Source organism: Sinohyriopsis cumingii, chromosome 12 (genome assembly GCF_028554795.1).
Source record: "Sinohyriopsis cumingii isolate HCF-2022 chromosome 12, ASM2855479v2, whole genome shotgun sequence".
Classification (NCBI taxonomy): Eukaryota; Metazoa; Mollusca; class Bivalvia; order Unionida; family Unionidae; genus Sinohyriopsis; species Sinohyriopsis cumingii.
In genome coordinates, this window is record NC_142972.1 from 8,629,433 (window position 1) to 8,653,979 (window position 24,547).

The 24,547-nt window shown below is 35.5% G+C and overlaps 1 protein-coding gene across 2 annotated transcripts in view; it reads right to left on the bottom strand.

Annotated features, from left to right (window-relative positions):
* Window positions 1-643: 643 nt before the first annotated feature.
* LOC149785979 (akirin-2-like) overlaps window positions 644-24,547 on the bottom strand; it is a 28,309-nt gene continuing 4,405 nt past the window's right edge. The window contains exons 3-5 of one of the 2 annotated variants that reach the window (XR_016424851.1): window positions 9,453-9,524; window positions 5,068-8,300; window positions 644-5,018 (exon numbers count right to left, since the gene is read on the bottom strand). Coding sequence is in view for 1 of the 2 variants with exons in the window: in XM_089976240.1 (XP_089832366.1) it covers window positions 8,290-8,300; window positions 9,453-9,524 (83 nt within the window). In the remaining variant the exon portion in view is untranslated. Of the gene's footprint in view, window positions 8,301-9,452; window positions 9,525-24,547 lie in introns of both variants that reach the window. The other variant, XM_089976240.1, reaches the window with a different exon arrangement.

Sequence of the window (24,547 nt, forward strand, 5' to 3'; positions counted from 1 at the left end):
AACTAGACATAGGCCATGGTGACCATACTGAAATGTCAGATGTACCATATTTATGTCGGACTAACTAGACATAGGCCATGGTGACCATATTTATGTCAGATATACCATATTCATGTCGGACTAACTAGACATAGGCCATGGTGACCATACTGAAATGTCAGATGTACCATATTCATGTCAGACTAACTAGACATAGGCCATGGTGACCATATTTATGTCAGATATACCATATTCATGTCAGATTAACTATATATGCTAAGAAGTGTTCTGGCAAAAACCTAGTGTTGATATTACTTTTGATCTAGGATTAGTAGTTATCACAAGACTATCATGGCCATGATGAAAGTCCGAGCATTTCATTTACAACCAGCTGGACATTGGGATGCCAAATTTCATGGCAATCCTCCAAGTGGTTTAGGAGCATTAGTGATAACAAATTGGGGCTAATATGCAGTTGAATGACAGACAAGGTTGGGAGCTAAATGAACTTGTATATAAACAAATCATACAGTATTGTGCAATTCTTGCTCAACTGATGCTTGAACATTTGAGACAGTGTCTCCACTGAAAAGACACTGGACCTTTCGATGAGACTGTTACTGGAAAGTAAGATTTAAATGAAGAAAAACAAATAAAATGCAAGTTAAATCCAATTATCACTTTTATTTTGAACATAAAATCAAACATTAAAACAAGCTGTATACTGGACATTTGCCCATAAATAAAAAAAGGTCTGTACATTAAAATGGTGCCACTTATGCTAAAGTATATATATATATATATATATATATATATATATATATATATATATATATATATATATATATGGAAGTGGATTTCAAAAGCAACAGCAAAAATTATTTTCTATTAAAATGGGAAGAAATGGATAAAAAAAAAGCAGCAGTTATAATTGAACCCAACCATGAATAAAGTCGATATATCCGTAAGAGATTATGGAAACGTTTCTACTTTAAAGGTTATAGTCAGATGAAGACCCTTCTTACATGTTGCATAAATTTGTTGAAGCCGAATATGAATGTATCTCGACTGGACACAATCTATAATAAAACTGAGAAAAACCGAATCTTATATGGGACACGAAAACATGTCATGAAACAAATGCATACAAAAATTTCATGAAGATATCCCAGTTCCGGAGGTGTTACTGTTGAAGTGGATCTAGGAAACATGGGAGAAAATTTATAAGAAAAATCGGGACAACTCAAAATTCTTGGAACACCAAATACATTTTCTACATGACAATGTCTAGTCATGATACAAAAGTGTACCAAGCATTATGAAGGCATCTCAATGGGTAAACAAAATACATGCATTAAGTAAACAAGCTTGATGAATGGCTTTACAAATCGACTCAAATATATCCCCATCTCTTCTGATTTGTTCACTGTGGGTATACTGACTGCTTTAACATTTTTTAAGGAGCCAAACAAAAATATATTCTAAACATTTTCTTGAGTAAAATTTTGCTTGCATTGGCATACAAAGAGGTTTCAATGACCCTCAAACTTGATGTGCACCTACACTGTTGCACGAATGAAATAATGAACACAACCAACATTCCGATATTTCTAAAAAGTTAGATTTGTTTGACTAACAAAGGAGCTGAGTAGGTTAATGAACTTTCAGACTGGCTTAAAGACAATAAGGATCTTCCAGGGGTAGTTTGGTATCAATTTGAAATAAAAGTATATGCCCATCAGTTCCCTAATTTCTCACTACTTCATAGCTAAGTAGGGCCCCCGTTTTCTATGTGAATCCGATTCCTGTTTTGTTAGTGTTTTCTTGATTATTTTTGTATCAGTTATACTTTCTTTTCCTAAAAACAGAATACTGGCATACTGATTTACATATAAAAAAGGTACAAATGAAAAGGCTAATAGTTATTTTTACAACATTATTTTTCAAAACTGTCGTTACACAATATATTGCCTAAGAAAAAGATGATTTAAGCACCTGTCCAGAATTACGTGGACAAACCCATGGTTAACAAGCAAACTGCATCAAATAAAATAATATTGATGAGAAATACAACAAAAATTAAAAAATTTCTTTTTTCCATCAACATGTTGTCCTTGCCAAAGCCAAGCAGACCTCTAGTCAATTGCTTTCAATGGTAATTGGTTTTGTTACTTTACAATTATTCTTAAAAATTTGTATTATAATTATAATCACTCAATTTTGAACTGAGCAACTAATTAGGTTACATAAATTTTTTATTCAATTAAAATATTCACATTTCTGCATTTTATGCATTAAAAGTGCCAGAGTAATAGCGATATCAAAGCTAACATCTTTCTTGCAATACACTAAACTGCTTGTTACTTGTATGATTCCAACTTTGTTAGTCACGACAGCCTTGACTGTAAATAATAGTCAATGGACAATAGCCTTGATGTTCCATTTTGTATCTTTAATTCTAAATATACAAAACTCTGTTATCGGTCATCCAAAGTACATATGATGCTGTATTAGTTAACTGTAAATACAACTTCAGTTTATGTAAAATATAAACTGGAATTTCTGGTTATCCTGACCCTTTGAGAACCACAATACATGTTGAAAATGAGGCCAATTACAAAACTGAAGTCATAAAACTCTCTATAATGCAAAAACCCTACTGCGTACCATTCGTCAATCTGTTTTGAAGAAATTGAAAATTGGTTGAGTTGTATTCCTATGTTAATAAAAATGTAATCGCTTTGTAATGAAAAAATACTGATTACAGGAAACTTACGTCTAATTTATTTACGTACAATTACTTGGAATCAAAACATATTCAAGTAAAACTGGTAAGAATCTGCCGAGATGGAGACTTGTGTGAGCAATCTGTAAAGGCGAGCATCTTGGACCACTTGGTCAACCAAGGCCCCTCCCAGTCAGGATTTCTCCAGAACTGGAGTCAAAGATACCAACCCACCAATCCCCAGAAGCAAATCTTGGTTTTTTTGTAAATAGGCCAGGAGATCAGTGGTTCTTCTAAGAGTTCAGCATATAACCTAATGTGCATTAAACAAGATCAGTTCTGGATACAATCTCTCCGTGTTTGTGTGTTTGATTTGGATTTTTAACGTTGCGTTAACATTTTTTCGGTCATATTGCTATAATGGCTGCAGTGTGGCAGTTTATAGTGATGTCTAGCACTGGGGCATCATGCCACAGACATGTAGCATGATGTCCCACCCAGTCACATTATCCTGACCAGGCCAACCAGTCCTAACACTAACCTCTTAATGCTTAATGCCACGTGAGGCAGCTGTTAGTACCATTTTTATAAGTCTTTTGTATGACTCGGCTGGGGATCGAACCCACAACCTCCCACATTCGAGGCAGACACTCTAACTGCTAGGCCACCAATCTCTCTGTAACTGGATGCACATGAAACAATATAAATATGTTAATATTCTTTATAACTAATCTTTGGTGCTAATTAAAAAAAAGGGGCATGTTAAGATGCAGTTTACTTTGCTGAGACTAAAGAACGGAACTGACTTTCTGACCACACTGATTGCTTTAAAATTTGTTTCATGTTATTGAAATTGTTCATTTATTAGCAACTGGTCTAAATAAATTAATGCCATTTAAATGAATGTGCAGATTACAAGTAAACAATCCAAATGAATATAACTGAATATAAACTAATAAGTGTGCACACAAATGATGTAAGCTATGCAATGTTCTATAAACAGTACATGATTATGCCCATCTTGTGGCTGGCTCCCAACTGATGACTTTGACCTTAGTCGGACTAGTTACTGGACTACTGAATGGCAAAAGAAATGGTGTAAAGTTTCATCCAATTAAAACATGATAATCTGTGTAAAGAAGATGGCAATGACTGAATTCACAAGATGCTGTAAAGTCAAGATAAAAAAGGCTGGAATTTTATTAAAATAACGTGCTGATTCAAAAGATTTATCTGTACATGAACAGCTTATGGCTATAGTATGTGACACAGTCTAGTCATTATAGAACTGGTAAAGTTTCAATACAATTATAGGGTAGTTCTAATGTTATACTCTGGATGAGGACACAAGCCAGTTACATTTCCCTTGCCAATACCTTCATCCTGAAGGAGATGGCATGTCTATGGTATGTGATACACTACTGTACATAATATAAATGGTTATATTTTAATTAAAAATATCTCAAGTTGTTCACTCAAACATGCAAACAAGTCAATATTTTCCCTTGCATGACCTTAAAGCTAAGAGAATGGCTGGTGTATGCAACATCTGAGCAATGATTCATTCAGGTTCCGTCAGTGGTTCAAATGTTGTTCTCGAGATAAGGTTACCAAGTCAAAGAATTATTTTCCTTTGCTCTGACCTTGATGAAGGGGCGTGGCTATGGTACATGACACTATCTAGTCTTTTATAATTACATAGACAAAGTTTCATGAAAATTTCTTCAACAAAGTGACTAGACATGCAATGTTCATACATAAGCACTAAAATGTATCACATAACTCATATTGATATACCATATGACAATTTTAAGATGTGTAAGAAATGTAGTATAACCTCATAATCTCACAATAATGTCATTACATTACTCAAGGAAAGGCATAATAACCGAGGCATCTAAAATAATTTCACAGCCGCTTCAATGCATCCTTGTGTGTTTGTTATAATGAATATTTCATCATGCAATAAATTTAATCTTACATATATGCCAATTTCAGGGCTTCGCTCATGTCTGATCTAACTTGAAATGGGTGTATTTAACAACAAGTATTCAAAAAGCAAATATACAGGAAATTTCACAACAGATGAACAATTTTCATGCTTCATAAAAGTTTATTAAAACAAGAGAACCCAATTTTGGCTGAGCCCATAAAGTCCTGCTCAGAAACCAAAAACCAATTGCACTGTTACTATAGCAGGAATGCCATTTCCATTTCTAATCAATCTTCCAACACAGACATGAAATAATTTTTTGGGCAATTTTTATTGTTCTTGTTGATTTAACAGCACTTTTAGCATATTATTGACTGGTACCTTACTGTGGAAATGAGATTGTGATTTTCAGCATATTACTGACTGGCACCTTACTGTGGAAATGAGATCGTGATTTTCAGCCAAGTACAACAAGGCATCTTACACATTTAACACTTGGCTGATCACTGGGTTCTTATAGTCGCAATCTCCCAGGAACAAGTGGCATAAAGTTTTGTGAAAATTATGACCAATACAGCTAGACTGAATTAATTTATGAATGGACAAATATGACCAAATGAAACTGAGCCTTTTGTTTTGGTCAAGAGCAACAGATATTCAGCCCATTAATTGTTTTTGGTGGCCTCCTATGTTTTCAGATAGCATAGTTTTGGTTCTTGCAATTTTGCATCACTTTATATAGGAAAGTAGCATAGTGGTTCAACACAAGGTCCACTATTTTCTAAGCAATGAAGATCCTATTGTAATACCTTGCAATTACTTAGTTCTCTTGTTTAATTTGAACAAAGGAGGTCCAATTGTTGAGATCATGAATGTGACTAGACCTGGCCTTTCTCCAAGTTTTGACCTAATTGTCTCGCATATATTTTCAAGAATACTGAGGTCTGGGGTGATGACCAGGATAAGGATTCAGTTCCACAATTTATCTGGTTGTTATCTTCCTAGAAACATGGACCAGAAGCATGTGACAATTCCTTTGTAACAGTGACCTTCAAATTGTCATCAATGACACCCATATACTCATCAGTGTCAATCTTAACCTCTATTACTTTTGTAGGTAAAGGGACCGTCTAAAACATCAATCAAATATTCAATTAGGCAGTGTGTAGATCTAATCTCTGTGCTTGTCATTCTTCACTGGGTTTTCTCCAAACACAAATATCTGATCTTTGCCCAAACAAATTTAGTTTCACCAATAACAATTACCCAGGACTACTGTTTTCAATTGTCAGTTTTGTCTCTTTTTGAATAATGAAATACAACATGCACAGTTTTGCTGAGAAATTTTAATGATCTGTTGACAATGCTTCCCGTAAATGAACCATGTCTTGTTAAAAGCTAGGATGAACTCATGATCATCCCTTTTGCTCACTACTTATTAAAATCTCAGTTTATTTTTGGCTTCTATAAACATCATTATGAAAACTTTTCACAAGTTTCCAAGTTGTACATAATATTCCAGTTAATCAAGATATTTTCCCCCATCACTTAAATCTTTCTCAGTTAACCTAATTAGCATGTTTCTCACCAAGAGGCACCATATTTTAAGTTTGGGAGGTACAAAAAATAGAACCTGCCACAAATTTGCATTTCAGACTACAGTCGGTATGTTCATCGATACAGAAATAATATTCACATTACCGAGTAGTTTTAGCACTTGCAGTGAAATCACATTTCACTAAACGACGCAGACTTTACGTACTTGGGTGGCAACACACTTTTGACACTATTCCTGGGGTGTGGACATACATAATTACTCATGTAAAGATTGGATGGATGCATGGACATGTATAGAAATAGCAAAATGACAAGTACATGGACTTCTATAAAGATGTGCACAACCCCCAAAAAATAAAACTGTTTTAAGTACTTGCACATGATACATGTGATAATGTTTTATTCAAAATATGAAGTCAATAGCCATTGAACTTGAAGTACTTGTCAAAATAGGAATCTGTAAAAATAATTTTAACAAAATAAAAATTTACTTCAACTCCATCTGGGGGCATTCTTCAATGGCATGTTATCAAGCAAAGTCATGCGGAAGGCAATTCTGCAATTGCAGTTTATAACTACAGAAAATGTATTTCAACAATTTTTCCTTCCAAAAATTTGAACCATATCTTCTAATGTTTCTTCATATATGTATAAATCATGTATTGAAAAAAGTCTGCTTGGAGGATGAAGTGGTACGAATTTACACAAATCAGAAGGAAGAAATATCTATTGCTTTTTATGTCCTTTGGACTATTTTTTATAATAGGAACCAGAATTTTCTTTTCTTTGTGCCACTATAAAATTTACAATGGAAACATATGAGCAATGATCGTGGCAAATTTTCTTTTAAATCCATCTTCTACTCCTGTTTCCAATAATTACCAACTATGGAACAATGTTAAAGGGAGGTAAACACCATAAGGTCTAATTGCCTAAATTTGTGTCCCCTTCTTGAAGTGTAAAATTCAACTGAAAGGTCAGTGGATCTATGCAGTTGCAGAAAATCTTGTTTTGAAAAGCACTATTAGAATTCAGCCCCCACCCCAAGTGATCCAATTCCCAATTTATGGATTTGCTGATTACAAAGTGTTACGATCAGCTGTGAAAGACCATGATGTATTTTTTCAGCAGATACGTTTTGTTTCAATACAGATTCTACTGTACTAATTTTAGCAAGACCACTGCTATTAGGATCCCCCATCTTTAGGTACCAAATCCTCAATTTATGGATATACTGATTATATAGCGTTATGATCAGTCATGAGAAACCAGATGGGTCGTCTTTCAATATAGGTTCTACAGTACCAATTTTAGCAAGACCAGTTTGTTCTAGCTATGTGTGATGTAAGAGAACAGACACTATACTATAAGCATGCAGGGACTAAATTTGCCATTAGCCAAAAATCAATATAAATACTTTATATAAAATAGATTACTAAAATTTATTAATAACACGCTTATTTCAATGTGAATGAATGGGGGTTTAAATCATAACCACAAAATGTGAAGAAAAACCATCATGAAACACACATGTACATGGATATACACAAAATATTTTATTAATCAAATGCAACAAAAATCTTTGAGTAGAAAAAAAAATAATCAACAAGTGCAGTACTGACATGCACCAAAAATACTGAATAATTAATTCCATGTATCTTTTATCTACCACTGATTGTTCATGGCTAATTACTGGGTTACAAGTAAATTAATGGTGACTATGATATAAATACTGAGGGAATATAACCTATGTACAACAATACACATAGTGTACATATCATTTGTATGATGCTTGTTGAACATCAGTCATATCTAGTACTAGTAGATACCTTCTAGATTTGATCTTCACTTTCAACATTTTAAACAACCATATTGTACACTGGTGTGGTTCCTCCACTAATTAGAAGCATCACAAATTTGCAAGAGAAAAACCAACAAGAGGTAATAAATGCATAATCAATTTTTCTATGCATGCATCAGCTGTCTTCTTGCATCCAATTCAAACACATTTACATTATCATGTAGCTTTCTTCTTTCACATTCTACATCCAAATTATCAGTTTTCACAAACTTTTGTCTCCTTGAAAGACAGTATTCAAGATACATCTGAAAAGAAAAGAAACATAGAAGTGAAGAGCACTTTTTTCCAACCCTGACATTTAAACTCCTTTGGTTCTTAGAGTTGAATGTTTAATGTTTATTCGTTATAACAAAAACTGTTGATGTGAATATGAAGTAGTGTTCATTTGGCAAGATAATTTTATGTAAACAATTGTCAATAAACATTTGCAACGAGTTAAAATTCTTAATTTTTCAGTTATACAACGTATGATATCATCTGCCCAGAACAAAAAAAAAGGTAACAAGCAAACACAAAGCAATGATAATCACCCTCCCCCGTAATCATAATCGAGCACCTGTAATCAGCTCCTGCCTATTAATACTGCACACTACATTAAATGACAATAATGAAACCGATATCTAAACCCGCACATTGTATTAAACAACAATAATTAAATGCACGTCCCCCCTCCCATGTACACACTAAAAGTGAAAACATATGAATGGGTAACTTTAGAAACTCTGTACATATTCCTAGAATTTCCAAACCCAAGATAGGCAAGGGGTGAGGTTCATGGCTTGTGTGTAAAGCACTGAAAAATATTCACTAGCAAAATAAAGGTTTTCATAATTAAGGACCAATGGGATCAAATGTTTCCCTAATAAAGAAATCAAGTTCTGATACAGTCTACCCATCACTGTGGTATTTTTCTTTAAGCAAGAATTTCTTTCCCTCATACTGAGATGTCATCTAGACCAAATGAGAATGCACTACTGCATATGGGCCAATGATGGCAAGTCAAACTGGGTCAATATGTTCATGCATGTTCAAAGAATTTATAGAACTGGGGATGGTGCATCCCACATGGATGAGGTTTTTTTAGTGCAGCTAGCATGGATGAGGTTTAACTAGTACATGGACGTGGTATTTCCATTTCACCAAGCATGTTTAAGGTTTTTCCAGCACATGGACAAGGTTGTCCTGTTATGTAAAGAACCAGCTAACCAACAGAGACAGGTAACTTATTACTGATATTAAAATCTGTTTTCTGACAGCTCAGGCTCAAAATTCTGTTGTGCAAGTAAATTTTCAGCGGATTATGAAGAAAAAATTACCTTTGTTACATTTCAATATTTTTCGTTACAGATCAATGATTTTACATACTACTTTATTAAAAATATCAAAATGGAACTTACAACTGGCAGGCTTGTCTCCAAATCTCCTGTGAAGTTGGTCATGATTGAATTTTAAGAAAGCTTCATACTGCTCTGCAAGAGAAAAATTGGGGAAATAATAAAAAGTTTCACTATCGCTGTGGCAACAGGAAATGTATTACCAGCAAACTGATTGACAACAGATAATTCCAATTCCTCATTAGCATACAGATGATTTACACGATAGGTTAAATGAGGTCAACTTGTAAATCCAAACAATTATAACTGTACACATATGTGTGCAAGTCACAGCACAGCAAATGAGCAGTGACACAAATTTAGTGGTTTTACTTCATTACAAATGGCATTAAAATGAAAGCACATTAAATCAATTATCACCTGAATGTGCAATTTAGGTATAAAAAAAAAAGTCAGAATATTTATTATGGCACACTTCCATTAAAAGTACAATGCAATATCAGTATCATCATTTGTCATGTTTTGTACACAAAGAAATTGTCAATGTATGAAAAATGTGCAAAAAAATTTCATCTCATGATAGAGATCATGACTGAAACAAGGCTCAAATGGGCCTGATATCAATGACTTGGATTATTGAGTATTGTAAAAAGACGGCTTTGTAAACTATTTCTCAAACTTTAAATCATACTGATTTTAGGCCAACAATAAGTCTTAAATAGACCGACTGACCCACTACTACCTCAAAAGAAAGTATCTTTCTCAATGTATCAACAATGTGCAAACAATTATCATGTCCGGATAGAGATAATGAAAGTATTTTTCTCAATGTATCAACAATGTGCAAACAATTATCATGTCCGGACAGAGATAATGAAGTAATAATAAGAGCTACATAACTATTTCTCAAACTTTATATCATGTTAATTGTAACCCTAAAAAAAAAACGAGTCTTGTATAGTGACCTAACCCTTTACTGGATCAAATTGTCATGAATCCAAGACGAGACCATTTTATCTTTAGACTATCTGACAGATGCTCCCAGAATTTTATCATAATGAGGTGATTTCCCCTGTCAAAAAACATGAGTTAGTATACCATGAAAGAGGGGTAAGAGAAAACCCATAGTTTAACAGTTACCCATCACTTCAATATCCATTAACTTTATTCCTGCGCCACTATGAAAGACCTGTACTGAAATCAAAATCTTTAAAAGATGTTGCATCTAGCTGTATAAGCATTAATTGGTTTATCGTTTCTGAGCTTGATCTATTTCTTATCTGTGTATGAATACTGATCTATACTAAGAACCCCCATTCACAGTGTGCTTTCTGAAGGGGGAATATACAAAGCTTGCTTAGCAAGCTGGAACTAGTTTGAAAACTGTTCTATATGGTTACTTATGCTATGTACAACTGTCCACAGGTATCGTCTTCTGAATACTTCTGCTCCAAAATAAGATATTTCACTAACATAAGCACTGCCAAGTTTAACTGGAACTTTACTGACTACTATGCCAGATTTACATAATGTTGTCTTAGGATCCTTAATCCATCTATGCCATTATCTAATTGTTCAGACGGAGGCATTTTGGTTGAATAACTATCGTTACTTCTTAATTTCATTTTTAGGTTCTTTATTTTTATTTATTAGATTTATCTTAACCTTTATAGAAGGGATATAATCTCACTGGGCTCAATTGTAATGAGAAAAGAAACAAACATTGCACTGTTCTTTTACATTTTCTATTCTAATTCGGCTCGCTTGTCTGCCTTTTCTACAGGATTCAGTTTTTAAATACTGCTGAAAGGAGGGGTTGACCAGCATGCAGCATGTTTGTCTTTTCAGCATGTACTTCGGATTTGTATTTAAACATCTTTGGGTTCCAAATCACTCCATCTCCATTAACGCTTTCCCAGCTACAATAATCTAATATACTTCCTAACTTTAAAAACAAATTGCTTTCAAAACTATGATCAACCAGTATGAACCAAATGAAACTGTCATTTAAAGATAAACCATGCCAAGAATCAACCATTTTGTGAGTTCTCAATAGATCATATTATAAACTCACATTTGTAAAGCATCCTTGATGCAAGGTTCCAACTATGACAGAATTCTTATTATTGTGCCCGACATGCCAATCAAATTAAGTTCAACAACCACTTATGTCAAGCTGACGAAACCAGATGCGTAAACAGTTATGAAAAAGACACATCATGACAAGTGCTACAATATTTCTACCAGCTTGATTTGCAATAAGCAATTTAAGGGTGAATGGCTAATAAACTTGTATACTGCACAGAGTACATTTTCATATGCATGACTTGACACTAATTTGCAGTTCTTGCCCATCACCATTTTCCAAGTGTGCAAATTTGTAAAAATTTTGTGCGAATCGTGCACCCTGGGAGCATTTCTGCTGCAGAGTGTTGAAACCATCTTAAATACTCATTAGCAATAACAAGATTTTAAAGACGGCAGCCTTGCCAGACAAACTGGATGCAAGATCAGCACCATTTTCATTTATGACAATTGGACATCTGAGCAAGTCTTTTGGTAAAAACCACATTTTAATATAATATCCACCCATGAAGAGCAGTGATAACAGTAGTTTTAAGATGGCCACCAAGGTGATCGTATTGATGACAAAATGGCATCATCTTTATTTAAGGATCAACATGTTCCAAGAAGCCTGACAGCAAAATTGCCAGCAAAATGTCTTCTTTTGGTACATACAACTTACATGAAGACTGTTTAGGTGTTGTCAAGTACATAGAGCTTGTAATGTTGATAGGCTTTAGAAAATTCATGCTGGCTTTGTGATGTGGGACTGAAAAAAATGACTGCTTCCAATTGCACACCTCTGACTGCAGCTTGATGTTCAGCACTTTTTGCAAAAGATTTCAAATCACTTTCACCATAGACATCACCATTAGTTTGTACCCCCTACTGATTTTAAAAAAATAAAATCATAAATGAGATTTTTAAAAATGCACAGAACTTAGTCCATTCATTGATTTATAATTTCAAACCTGACTGTAAACATGGGGACCCTAACACCCTTATCATCTGCAAGTTTCATACCCAAAGACAGTTTTCAGTGTAAAAGACAACCCTGCTCGCTTTCATTTCCAGTTTCTGGGCAAGTCAATTCTCAGCAAAGGGGTGGATGCACGACTACACGTGCATGTATATAGAAAGTAAATACTACATTGTCTGCTTCTGATATTTACAATGGCGAATCAAACAACAGAAAAGAATTACAATGACAAATATGCCTTTCATGTGGATTTAACAAGTGGTGCATGTTCTATTTACATTTGTGAAAGGTATTTAACTCTCAACATTATGGAAATTTACACAATTATCCAGTGGTTACCAAACAGGATGAACTATGTTATTCTTTGTCTGAGAAAAATTGACTTGCCCATAGTGTACACAGTGTTAGTACAGAAACCCTGTAAAGTATGAAACACATAGACGATGACAGTGTTAGGGCCACCCTGGTGACAGTCAGGTTAAATATAATAAACCAATAAATGAAATTACTAAATTCTGTGCATTTTTTAAAATCACATTAACGATTTTCATTATTGAAAATGGTAGTGACGTACAAACAAATGAGGATTTATGCAAACATTATACATGTAAATGGCTCAAGACATAATTTGCAATGAGCAGAATAAATGACGTTTTCTATAGCCATTCTTTAAATTTTCATTTTTGGGCCACAATGCTTGAAATTTTGTCTCACTTGCCATCTTTGCATCCGAGCACGCATAGAGGCGAAAAACTGCGTCCAGACAAAACCAAATGTTACCAAAAATCACAATTCTCATTTGAGATTGCAATATATGTTATTCATCAGTTTTCATTTTCAAGGTTTTCAATGATTATATTAAAATTCAATGATTATATTAAAATTAAAGCCTTTTTCAATGTTTTCCAGGTTCCATTGCAATTCAAGCATTTTCAAGGATAGCTATGAACCCTGAGTTGCAACATTTTCATTTAGATCTAGTGATGAATGTGTGTAAAGTTTCCTGGCAACCCTCTAAGTAGTTTAGGATGAGTAGAGATAACAGACTTGTGCTACTAGCCATCACATAATCTCTTAGTCTATGGCCCCTAAGTTAAAGAGTTCCTCTAAGGGCAATTGTATGATACTGGCAGATGAGAATCTTCAGCAATACAATACAAGCTTGGTTCTTATTTTAAGAGCTGAATTTATAAACCATCCCTGGTCTTCTTAACAGTAAAAAGATTGTTATGATGGTCACTGTGGCAGCTAAACTGGATGTACCATCAGCACCATTTTCAGACAACATAAGAAGTCTTATAGTGGAAAATATATATCATGTGGCCATCTACAAAAGACTAATAGTAATAACGAGATTTTGAAGATGACTGTGATGATGCCCATATTTAGTCTGCAACAGTACCTTACATTTTTGATTGCTAAATATGTTGTTTTAAAAAGAAAATTAATCCTTGAAGTGCTTGTCACAACATAGGTCACACAGCTTGTAGAGACTGCATGTTGTGCTATGTCTTTTTTTTCTTCAGGTAAGCAACTATTTACACATCTCTGTATTTTGGTTTGACATGAATGCTTGTGAAACTAAATTCTGATTGATACATTTGACCCTGAACAAGCATTCGATCATAGTTTTAACATTTTATAAAAGAAATTTTACCAATGCATGTTTATAATAGGCCACACCTTGAAAACTCAAGAAGTACAACCATGATTTGAAAGTTCTGAAGTACTGAAGATTATTAAAGCTAGGAAAGTATTACTGGAAATGCAAGTGGGTGATTTTGAGCCTAAAACAATGTTGGATAGCAATACAATGTACATGCTGGATATACCAAAATTGATGGTGTGCTGGCCAACTGCTTGTTCCACATTATTTCAAAATTAAAATGAGATCATTATCCATATAGACCTCTTAAAGCTACTTTTAATGAGGATTTCTTGCATCTGATTATCAATGCACAGCAAATGGGGCAAACTTGATTGGCAACAGCCACAAGAAAATGGAAGCCTGCCACAACTGATTTATTTTATTATGTTGCATTGGTTATGGACGTGGGTTTGGTCCATATGTATATTCTACACCAGTGATTTGGACAAGAAGTTGTAGCAGACATACCTATACATAGTTGATTCACAAAAGAGGTGCATTATATTATCACACGTTATTTTTTCATTAAAAGAATCAAAATCATATGCTCAAGATCGATTACACACACATGTACTCCTTTCATCTTCATACATTTTATGAACTATTTGCCATTCTTTAACTTTCTTTCAACTTACTTTGAACTTGAACACAAGCAATCATATTTTTGATATATGGTGCCAATGTGTCTTAAGTGTTCAAACTACCACTTCAACGAAAGCACAACTGTTTTGTCTATACCTTGTGGAACTTGGACAATCTAAGCCAAATAAATAGAAAATCTTGCTGTTCTCAATCATAAATTCAAAGCATTGGCTTTTGCAAGAATTAAGCAAGCTTCATAAAACTGAATGCTGAAAAATATATCATTTTATCATGTTTTCATGATTGACAGACCGCTCCAGTGGCCAAGTGGTTAGAGTGTCTTCATCTGATGTGGGAGGTCATGAGTTCAACCACCAGCACCGTCATGGGTTCAACCACCAGCACCCACTCATACCAAAGACTTATAAAAATGGTACTAGCAGCTGCCTCACTTGGCGCTCAGCATCAAGAGGTTAATGTTAGGACTGATCAGCCTGGTGTCAGGATAATGTTACTGAGTGGGACATGATGTCTGCGGCATGATGCCCTAGTGCTAGACATCACTATAAATAGTCACACTGCAGACATGATAGTGATATGACCAAAATATTGTTAAAGCTACGTTAAAAATCCACAACACACACACACACGTAACTGAAAGATGTGTTGGATAAAGTACACTACAACATCTATCACTAAGGTTAATAAATTATCTATAAATGCTGATGTTTAAAGGGCCCAGTAATGAAGTGATGGTCACAAATAGCTGTTGAGTTATTCTCCTAGATGATTATGACCAGACCAGACACAATTGTTAAGATCATGGAGTTTTTGTGGATTCACACAAAGAGAAATTAAACTTGACAAGACCATTATTAAAATGCAGTACTGTACAATTAGCAACATAGAATATATGATGAGATATCATCACTATTTTGGTTTAAGAACTAGACATCATACAAAAGTCTCTTGCTGTTAAACTGATGTTGATATGACCATCTATCCATGAGAAAAGATGACACGAGTGTTAAGATGTCCAGTATACTGGCAGTCAGATCAGCACCACGTTTACTACACTGTTTGTAATCTTGGTTCTTAAAGTTCTCAACAATTAGGGATTAGGTGCTAAACAATGTTAATGATTGCAAATATCTTTTGTTTCAAACAGTCCTGCCAAAGTCGCTGTGAAACCCTCATTGCTGGGAGACCATGTGGTCCAAAATTGGAGCCGTAAAGTTCTGATGAATGCTATTGTTATTACTGTGATCAATGGAACTAAAGGAATTATTACAATATACACAAAACATAAACCTTAAGATCTGGAAAGTGGAAATGTATATTGAAATCAGGTCTTGGCTGATCTGAAAACATTCTACCCTTAAACAGGGGCCCCGACTGGCCTAAAACGCTCACCGTTATGGATCATTGCCATCTCACCCTTGTCTGGATGTGTTCGAGTCTCGGACTCGCCCAATATGGGTATGTGAGAAAGCTTGCCGGTAGCTTCTCGTGGGTTGGTGGTTCTTTCTGGGGTTTTCCCGGGTTCTTCCTCCACCATTAATACTGGCCGCAATGTATAGCCTATCGTGTGATGAAAAATAGTGTTAAACCCTACAACTTTCTGGTGTTCTCCAGGGTTCTTCCTCCGCCATTTATGCTGGCTGCCATGAATAGCCTGTCTTGTGCGGAAAAATGGTGTTAAACCCCATAACGACAACCCTTTACCTCATAGAGCATAGTGACAAAGTGCAGTGCACTATAAATATAACACCTGTTACCTAGCCGACTGCATACGCATAGGCCTGCCTGTGAACTGTTAAGCAATGTAGTGTATGTTACGTTTAACAGCAATTTTAACCATTTTACATTTTTGGTACACATCTATTATATGTGGAAAAATTTAAGAGTAAAGTCCGATTGTTATAGCTGTGTAATTATTTTTCATGAAATAATTTTTTTTAAATGTGCTTTAAAATCTTTACATGTTTTTCGTCTGCGTCTACATCACTAAGTCATCTGAATTTGATAATTTATAAAAACTAATTGCTGCCTACATCAATATCAGAGTCTTTACCTTAGTTATTTAATCTTTCATAGTTGTGATTCTAATCGTGAAAACTTCGTTAAGTACTGAATGAAATCCTGTGAACTAACAGTTGCTTAACAAGCAATGTAGTGTATGTTACGTTTAACAGCAATTTGAACCATTTTACAATTTTGGGACACATCTATTTTGTGTGGACAAATTTAAGAGTAAAGTCCGATTGTTGTAGCTGTGTAATTAATTTTCACAGAAGAATTTTTTATGTGCTTTAAAATCTTGAGAGAACTCATTTGCCGTCATGTCAGTGAGGCCACGTGACCAACCATAGCTGCCATTTCCCATTTCTGAACATGTCCCTCAAAAAACAAGTTATGGTTGACGAAACAGATGGTGCCTTTAAATGGGAGACAGTTTGACACAACAGATATGCTGTCAAGTTTGTAATAAAGTAATGGGTTCTAGAAGACGCTGCATGTTATCTTGTTATAATTTGATGTTTATGTTGCAAAAAATGGAGAAGTTGTGAAAGGAAACTTTGGCCTGTCATCTACGGTGACAACTACTCTTACCAAAAGAACTAAAATGAAAGGCTACGAGATATACATTGACAATTTCAACACAAGCCCCGACATGGTTGATTACCTTCACCAATAGAGAACATACCTGTGTGGAACAATAAGAACAAACTGCAAAGATTTTCCTAAAGCAATGGTAGAATCAAATGCTGATAGAAGAACGAGTGGGGGAACATCAGACTAGCTCATGAGTGTTGTATTTGGTCCATTTTCTTTAAATATTAGTGATGGAAGGATTAAGGGATAACAGTTTTAAAAAAAATAGTACACTGTGCAGAGTACATTTTCATATGGGTGGGAGTTCTGTAATATCTACAAAATCACTGTAGCTGTGATTGTTGAAGCCAACTTGTGTAATGAGAAATACTTTAAAGCGCTATGTAAGAAATATACAGACGCATTGAAACAGACATGGACATCACTTATTTCTAAAGAAGTGTTTCTCTGTCTAATTATGTATGAAATGCATGTCATTTCTGAGACTGACACAGACAAGAAAATATTTTTCAGTGAGCCAATGTTATTTAATAGTTTACAGACACATTTGATATAACAATTATTCCATCTTGTTATTCAATCTGAAGTAATTCCAAAGTATGAAATAAATGAACTGATCATAATGTCTGGCAAATTCTTAACAAACAATATATAAATTGAAATAAAAACTATAAAGCATTTCACCAAACCGGACAAAAAACAAAACAACCCAATTAAAGTTTGTTCACTTACAGAAATGACTTCATGAGCTGTACATTTTCCAGTTTTTTCAACTGATTACACTGGTCAACAGTGAAATCATTACTGACTTGAAAAGGCCCTAATCTGTAGTATTTTGGTGTGCCGAACACGAATATAACTGTGAAAAATTTGTATTGGCTCTCGTTTTGAAGATATTCATATACCTCATTTTCTATGTTTCACTGTGTAAATTTCTCCAGTAGGACTGCAGCAACATCCGGAATAATGATGTAACATTGCATAATACCATCATGCTCACATCATCCACAGTTGATTGCATCATTTTCTGATGCAATGCAATACTAATGCCATGCGGCTGCTGAAGTAAGTTGACGTCAGCAGTGTACTATACATGTGTAGGCCTATTATACTAATGCCAGGCGGCTGCTGAAGCTGACGTAAGCAGTGTACTATATAAAGCCCAATCAGATAGGTTCAGCATTTAAAATATTTTAGACGTTGTGCGAGACAGTTCAAGCTACTGTTACATAAAACTTATTATTTTATCCATTTACGTACAATAAAGAACAGTAATGCCTCGAAAGTGTGTTAATACCGCGGACAATTTTTGCTATATTTGTGGGGAAGTGACATTTGCCAACCAGAAGAAAAGTATCAATTCTCAAGTGAAGAAGGCATATCATCTTTACTTCGGATGCAAGGTTGGTGACCAAGACAAGCCTTGGGCTCCGCATATATGCTGTGCTACATGTACAACACAGCTTTCACAGTGGTTGAATTGCAAAAGGTCATCAATGCCGTTTGCAGTCCCAGTGGTGTGGAGAGAGCCAAGCAACCACCTAAATGACTGTTACTTCTGCTTGGTTCCTCCTCTTTCCGGCGGAATAACGAAGCGAAAGAAGTCGAGAATAGTCTACCCAAACATTCCGTCTGCATTGAGGCCAGTTCCACATGGTGAGGGACTTCCTATTCCAGAACCTCCAGCAGAATATTCTCTTGATTCATCTGACGAAGACAAAGGTGAGTCGACCTGTTCTTCTCCTGGTCCATCAGCATGCAGTGATCCAGATTTTCACTGTGGTGCATCATCAACCCCACACAGAATAACACAGGAAGAACTAAATGACCTGATTCGTGATTTGGACTTATCAAAGAACAAGGCAGAATTGCTAGGATCAAGACTCCAACAATGGAATCTTCTAGAAGAAGATGTCACAATTACTGCATATCGAAAGCGCCACCAGCAATTGGAGCCTTTCTTCAGAAAGGAAAGTAATCTGATATTCTGTTCCGATATTGAGGGCCTCATGAATGCTTTAAAAATCACTCATGACCCACAAGAATGGAGACTATTTGTGGACTCTTCGAAACTGAGTCTCAAGGCTGTGCTTTTGCACAATGGAAACATTCTTCCATCTATTCCAGTAGCGTATGCTGTCCACATGAAAGAGACATACGATAACTTAAGGCAGCTACTGAATTCCATGGAGTATAACAAGTACAGCTGGCACCTCTGTGGTGATTTGAAGGTAGTTGCCCTTTTAATGGGACTGCAGCAAGGATATACAAAATACATGTGTTTCTTATGCGAGTGGGATAGCCGAGCAAGGGAAATGCACTACATGAGGAAGGAATGGACTCACAGGCAGAATGTAGCCATTGGAGAGAAGAATATCCAACACCCAGCTCTGGTTGAGGCTCAGAAAATCTTGCTACCACCCCTTCACATCAAACTAGGTTTGATGAAGAACTTCGTGAAAGCCATTGACCGGACTTTGCCAGCATTCCGATACCTGCATGAAAAATTCCCTCGACTCAGCGAAGCAAAGATTAAAGAGGGAGTTTTTGTGGGTCCTCAGATTCGAGAGCTTTTCAAAGATGACCGGTTCAACAACTTGCTGGAAGGTGACGCGAAACAAGCATGGAATGCTTTTCGCCTAGTTTCTACAAACTTCCTCGGAAATGTTAGGGCAGAAAACTATAAGGAACTAGTAGAAGACATGTTGATGAAGTATAAGAAACTTGGCTGCAATATGTCTCTAAAGATTCACTTCCTTCATTCCCATTTGGATTTCTTTCCTAGCAACTGTGATATTGTTAGTGATGAACACGGCGAACGTTTTCATCAAGATATCGCAACAATGGAACAAAGATACCAGGGAAAATGGTCCACTACAATGCTGGCTGACTACTGCTGGACACTCCTCAGAGATGCTCCCGAACAGCTGTACAAGAGACAGGCGAAGAAATCTAAGATGTAGTCAATGACTTGATTTTTTATAGGTAGGCTATTACAGTTGACCTTTTACTATTGGAATGCATTTCGTTATGTAAACATTAATTTCTTGCAGATTACAAAAAAACTAGAGCCAATTTTGCAATTTGACTGTCATATTCGTGTTCAGCACATAAAAATTGATAAGAATTGACTAATTTTATTTCAGTAACATGACTTTTGTAAAAATTTGTTGTCCAGTGTTATAGTATGACAGGCACTCAAACAAATGCTGATATTTGATCAAGGGTTAATCAATCATATTTAACACCATATAGTGATATGACTGATTTTTTTAAAGCAACGCTAAAAATCATAATCACACTCACACACACTACCCCTTATTGGCCTCCAGGTAATTAGTCTTTGAGTACCCCTGATTAATTTCCTATTAAGCATGCTCTCTTCCAAACATACTTACTGTATGACATTTGTTTAAATAACTCTTTACACCTTTTTGGACAGTATTAGATGTCTAGCACTGGGGCATCATGCCAGACATGTAGCATGATGTTCAACCCAGTCACATTACCCTGACACCTGGCCGACCAGTCCTAACACTAACCTCTTAATGCTGAGTGCCAAGCGAGGCAGCTGTTAGTACCATTTTTATAAGTCTTTGGTGTGACTCGGCTGGAGATCAAACCCATGACCTCCCACATCTGAGGCAGATGCTCTAACCACTAGGCCATCGGAGCGGTGTCCAATAAGGGGTAGTCAAGACTAATTACATGGAGACCAATCTGGGGTAGTCAAGACTAACTACCTGGAGGCCAATAAGGGATAGTCAAGACAAATTACCTGGAGGCCTATAAGGGGTAGACAAGACTAATTACCTGGAGGCCTATAAGGGATAGTCAAGACTAATTACCTGGAGGCCTATATGGGATAGTTAAGACTAAATACCTGGAGGCCTATAAGGGATAATTAAGACTAATTACATGGAGGCCTATATGGGATAGTTAAGACTAAATACCTGGAGGCCTATAAGGGATAATTAAGACTAATTACCTGGAAGCCTATAAGGGATAGTCAAGACTAATTACCTGGAGGCCTACAAGGGATAGTCAAGACTAATTACCTGGAGGCCAATCAGGGATAGTTAAGCCTAATTACCTGGAGGCCAATCAGGGATAGTTAAGCCTAATTACCTGGAGGCCAATCAGGGATAGTCAAGACTAACTACCTGGAGGCCTATAAAGGATAGTCAAGTCTAATTACCTGGAGGCCTATAAAGGATAGTCAAAACTAATTACCTGGAGGTCTATATGGGATAGTCAAGACTAATTACCTGGAGGCCTATATGGGATAGTCAAGCCTAATTACCTGGAGGCCTATAAGGGATAATCAAGACTAATTACCTTAAGGCCAATCAGGGATAGTCAAGACTAATTACCTGGAGGCATATAAGGGGCAGTCAAGACTAATTACCTGGAGGCATATAAGGGGCAGTCAAGACTAATTACCTGGAGGCCTACATGGGATAGTCAAGAGTAATTACCTGGAGACATGTAAGGGATAGTCAAGACTAATTACCTGGAGGCCTATAAGGGATAATCAAGACTAATTACCTGGAGGCCAATCAGGGATAGTCAAGACTGATTACCTGGAGGCCTATATGGGATAGTCAAGACTAATTACCTGGAGGCCTATAAGGGATAATCAAGACTAATTACCTGGAGGCCAATCAGGGATAGTCAAGACTAATTACATGGAGGCCTATAAGGGATAATCAAGACTAATTACCTGGAGGCCAATCAGGGATAGTCAAGACTAATTACCTGGAGGCCTATATGGGATAGTCAAGACTAATTACCTGGAGGCCTATAAGGGATAGTCAAGACTAATGCTATGGTCCGAATCAACACATCATAAAAACACCAAGCTTGGAATTTCCATGCTTCAGAAATGGGTATAATTTAAATTCCATTTCACTGGAACCAGCGGATACATATCTGTTGATAAACCTAGATGGTGAACTGGGGTTGTTTAAAGTTACTACCGATGATAATGCTTAACACTTTCTTTCCAACACAAACAAGCACATAATAATCACACTATAGATAAAATATTTTTCAGTAAACATAATCAGATGTCTCATTAGGATTTTAAAACTTGGAGTCCAGGACTCCCATGCTGGTAAAAATAAAAGTACCACCAGCAAAAGTTGCAGTCTCCTGCCAGGAAATGTTGAACTTTGTGGATTAGAAGAACTGTTGGTTGCCAATGAGTTTAATTTCCACATTCTTTATAACACTGACATGTACAACCATGTCAGCCTATTCCGTGCGTCTGGTAATTCTGCACAACGATACTTCATTTCTGTAAACATTGGATCACGTGTTGTTTTGGTTGAAAATCCAATTTGTATCAAGAAAGAATGATCGTCCTTTAATTATGAAAAGTGATATTCATAAAGTGTAGAAAAATAATCCACATTTCTATTCTAAATGAGTATACAAGTGCGATTTCTAAATGTGAACATGAAGACACAATCCATGACTTTTTGAGCTTGTAACCCAGAAAAACCTATTTAATATTCATCGTTTAGAATCATGCAAATAAATACATTAATTAAATGATAGAATGTTTTCCTTAGAACAATGCTGTATCTTAATCCAAGTTTCTAATTTTGGAAGAAGTTGTCCCACACCTAGTTTATCGTCTGCTATCCAATTTGTCAACTTGCATCTGATGGATTCTCAGGAAAATCCCAGGCATATAGTCCGTTTCTAAATTCTTTAGTAAAATTTTTTCTTAAATAAACCAGACACTGTAAACACATACCATATTCATTGTTGTTTCTCTTCAACATAATAGCTTATTTTGTTTTATAAAATAATGAAATTTAGCTATATTTTTTTTTTACAAGATCGGTTTAGTTTGCTTAATAGCTCTTGCCTTTTAGTGGCATTGTTATGCTGAATTCTGTAAAACCAGCTATAAACATGACCTATATCATTGGCTGAAATGCGGACAGAAAGAGTCCAAAGTAATGTATTTCATTTCCATAGCTTGATGCATAAACATTACATCTTTTCAAAGCCATGCACAGAAAAGGCTGCCATATTGCAAGTCATGAAAACATAGGGGTGGTATCCAGTTTGTCCAAAATTAGTATTATTTTAAACGGAATAATCTGGTGACAATAGGTTTTCAATTGGTAAGCATTGCAGAATTTTATTTTTGTCAATCGGTTGAATTCGGTATGCATTTTGCACCAAGAATGGTGACCTCAGAAGCACAGAATAGCCAGACAGTGGTGTAACTCTTGTTTGCCCTTCAGGGTGAGACTGAATATTGTCAATCCAAGGAATGGTCTTATTCCAAACACTAAGACAGGCATCACACACTTTCTTACACTTGGCTATTATACAATCCAAACTATCAGCTCAAGCAACTTTAGCACTCTTCTGAATGTAATTAAAATCTTTGTCAGTTAGCGGTTTAACCCCCAAGTACTTATGCTAATTTGCGAACCATGTTTGGTCCAAGTCTTGATTTCTAGGTCACATGCACTATTTATTTGGCTACAATCAGAAATGAACACAATAATGGAAGCAAAAGTTCTGATGTACTCTTATAATAACCTCATGTACATCTCGGGGTCTTTCTGCCTCTGTCTTTGAACTTCTTCATGTTCTTTTGATGTACTCTTATAAATACAGCAGGCACATCTTGGGGTCTTTTAACCACTGAATTCTGTCATTGTAAATATTAGCACACCTAAAATGACCAATTAATCAAAACATTCTCCCACTCGGCTGGTGGTTCAAGTAGGACTAAAAGTCTTTGAATTTGCCGCCCAGCTATTTGCATGCATACGGAGGACTCCTGCATGGGTGATTTTCTGTGTCCAAGATCAAAAATTTGTGTCCAAATACATGTAATTAAGCATTTCGAAGACCTCTGAGAATGTAGAGTTTAAAGATTATACATGTAAATTATTTTTGTTTTTTACTCTTAAAAACCACTAAATCATAAGCCACAACAATAAAATTTTCAGCAATTTCTTAACATCTCAAGAATGATCACTCAGAATAAAGTTTGGTTTTCTTTGTAAGTAAAAATTCTTCTCTATTCCCACAAAATACCTGGCATTACACTAATGTATATATATATATATATATATATATATATATATATATATACACACACACACACACACACACATACATACATACATACATACATACACAATCTCTGTGTGAATTAAAATCATTAATGAAATACACCAAGCAGTATATGTGCAAAAAACTGATTCAAAATAAATATGTTACTTTGTAAATAGT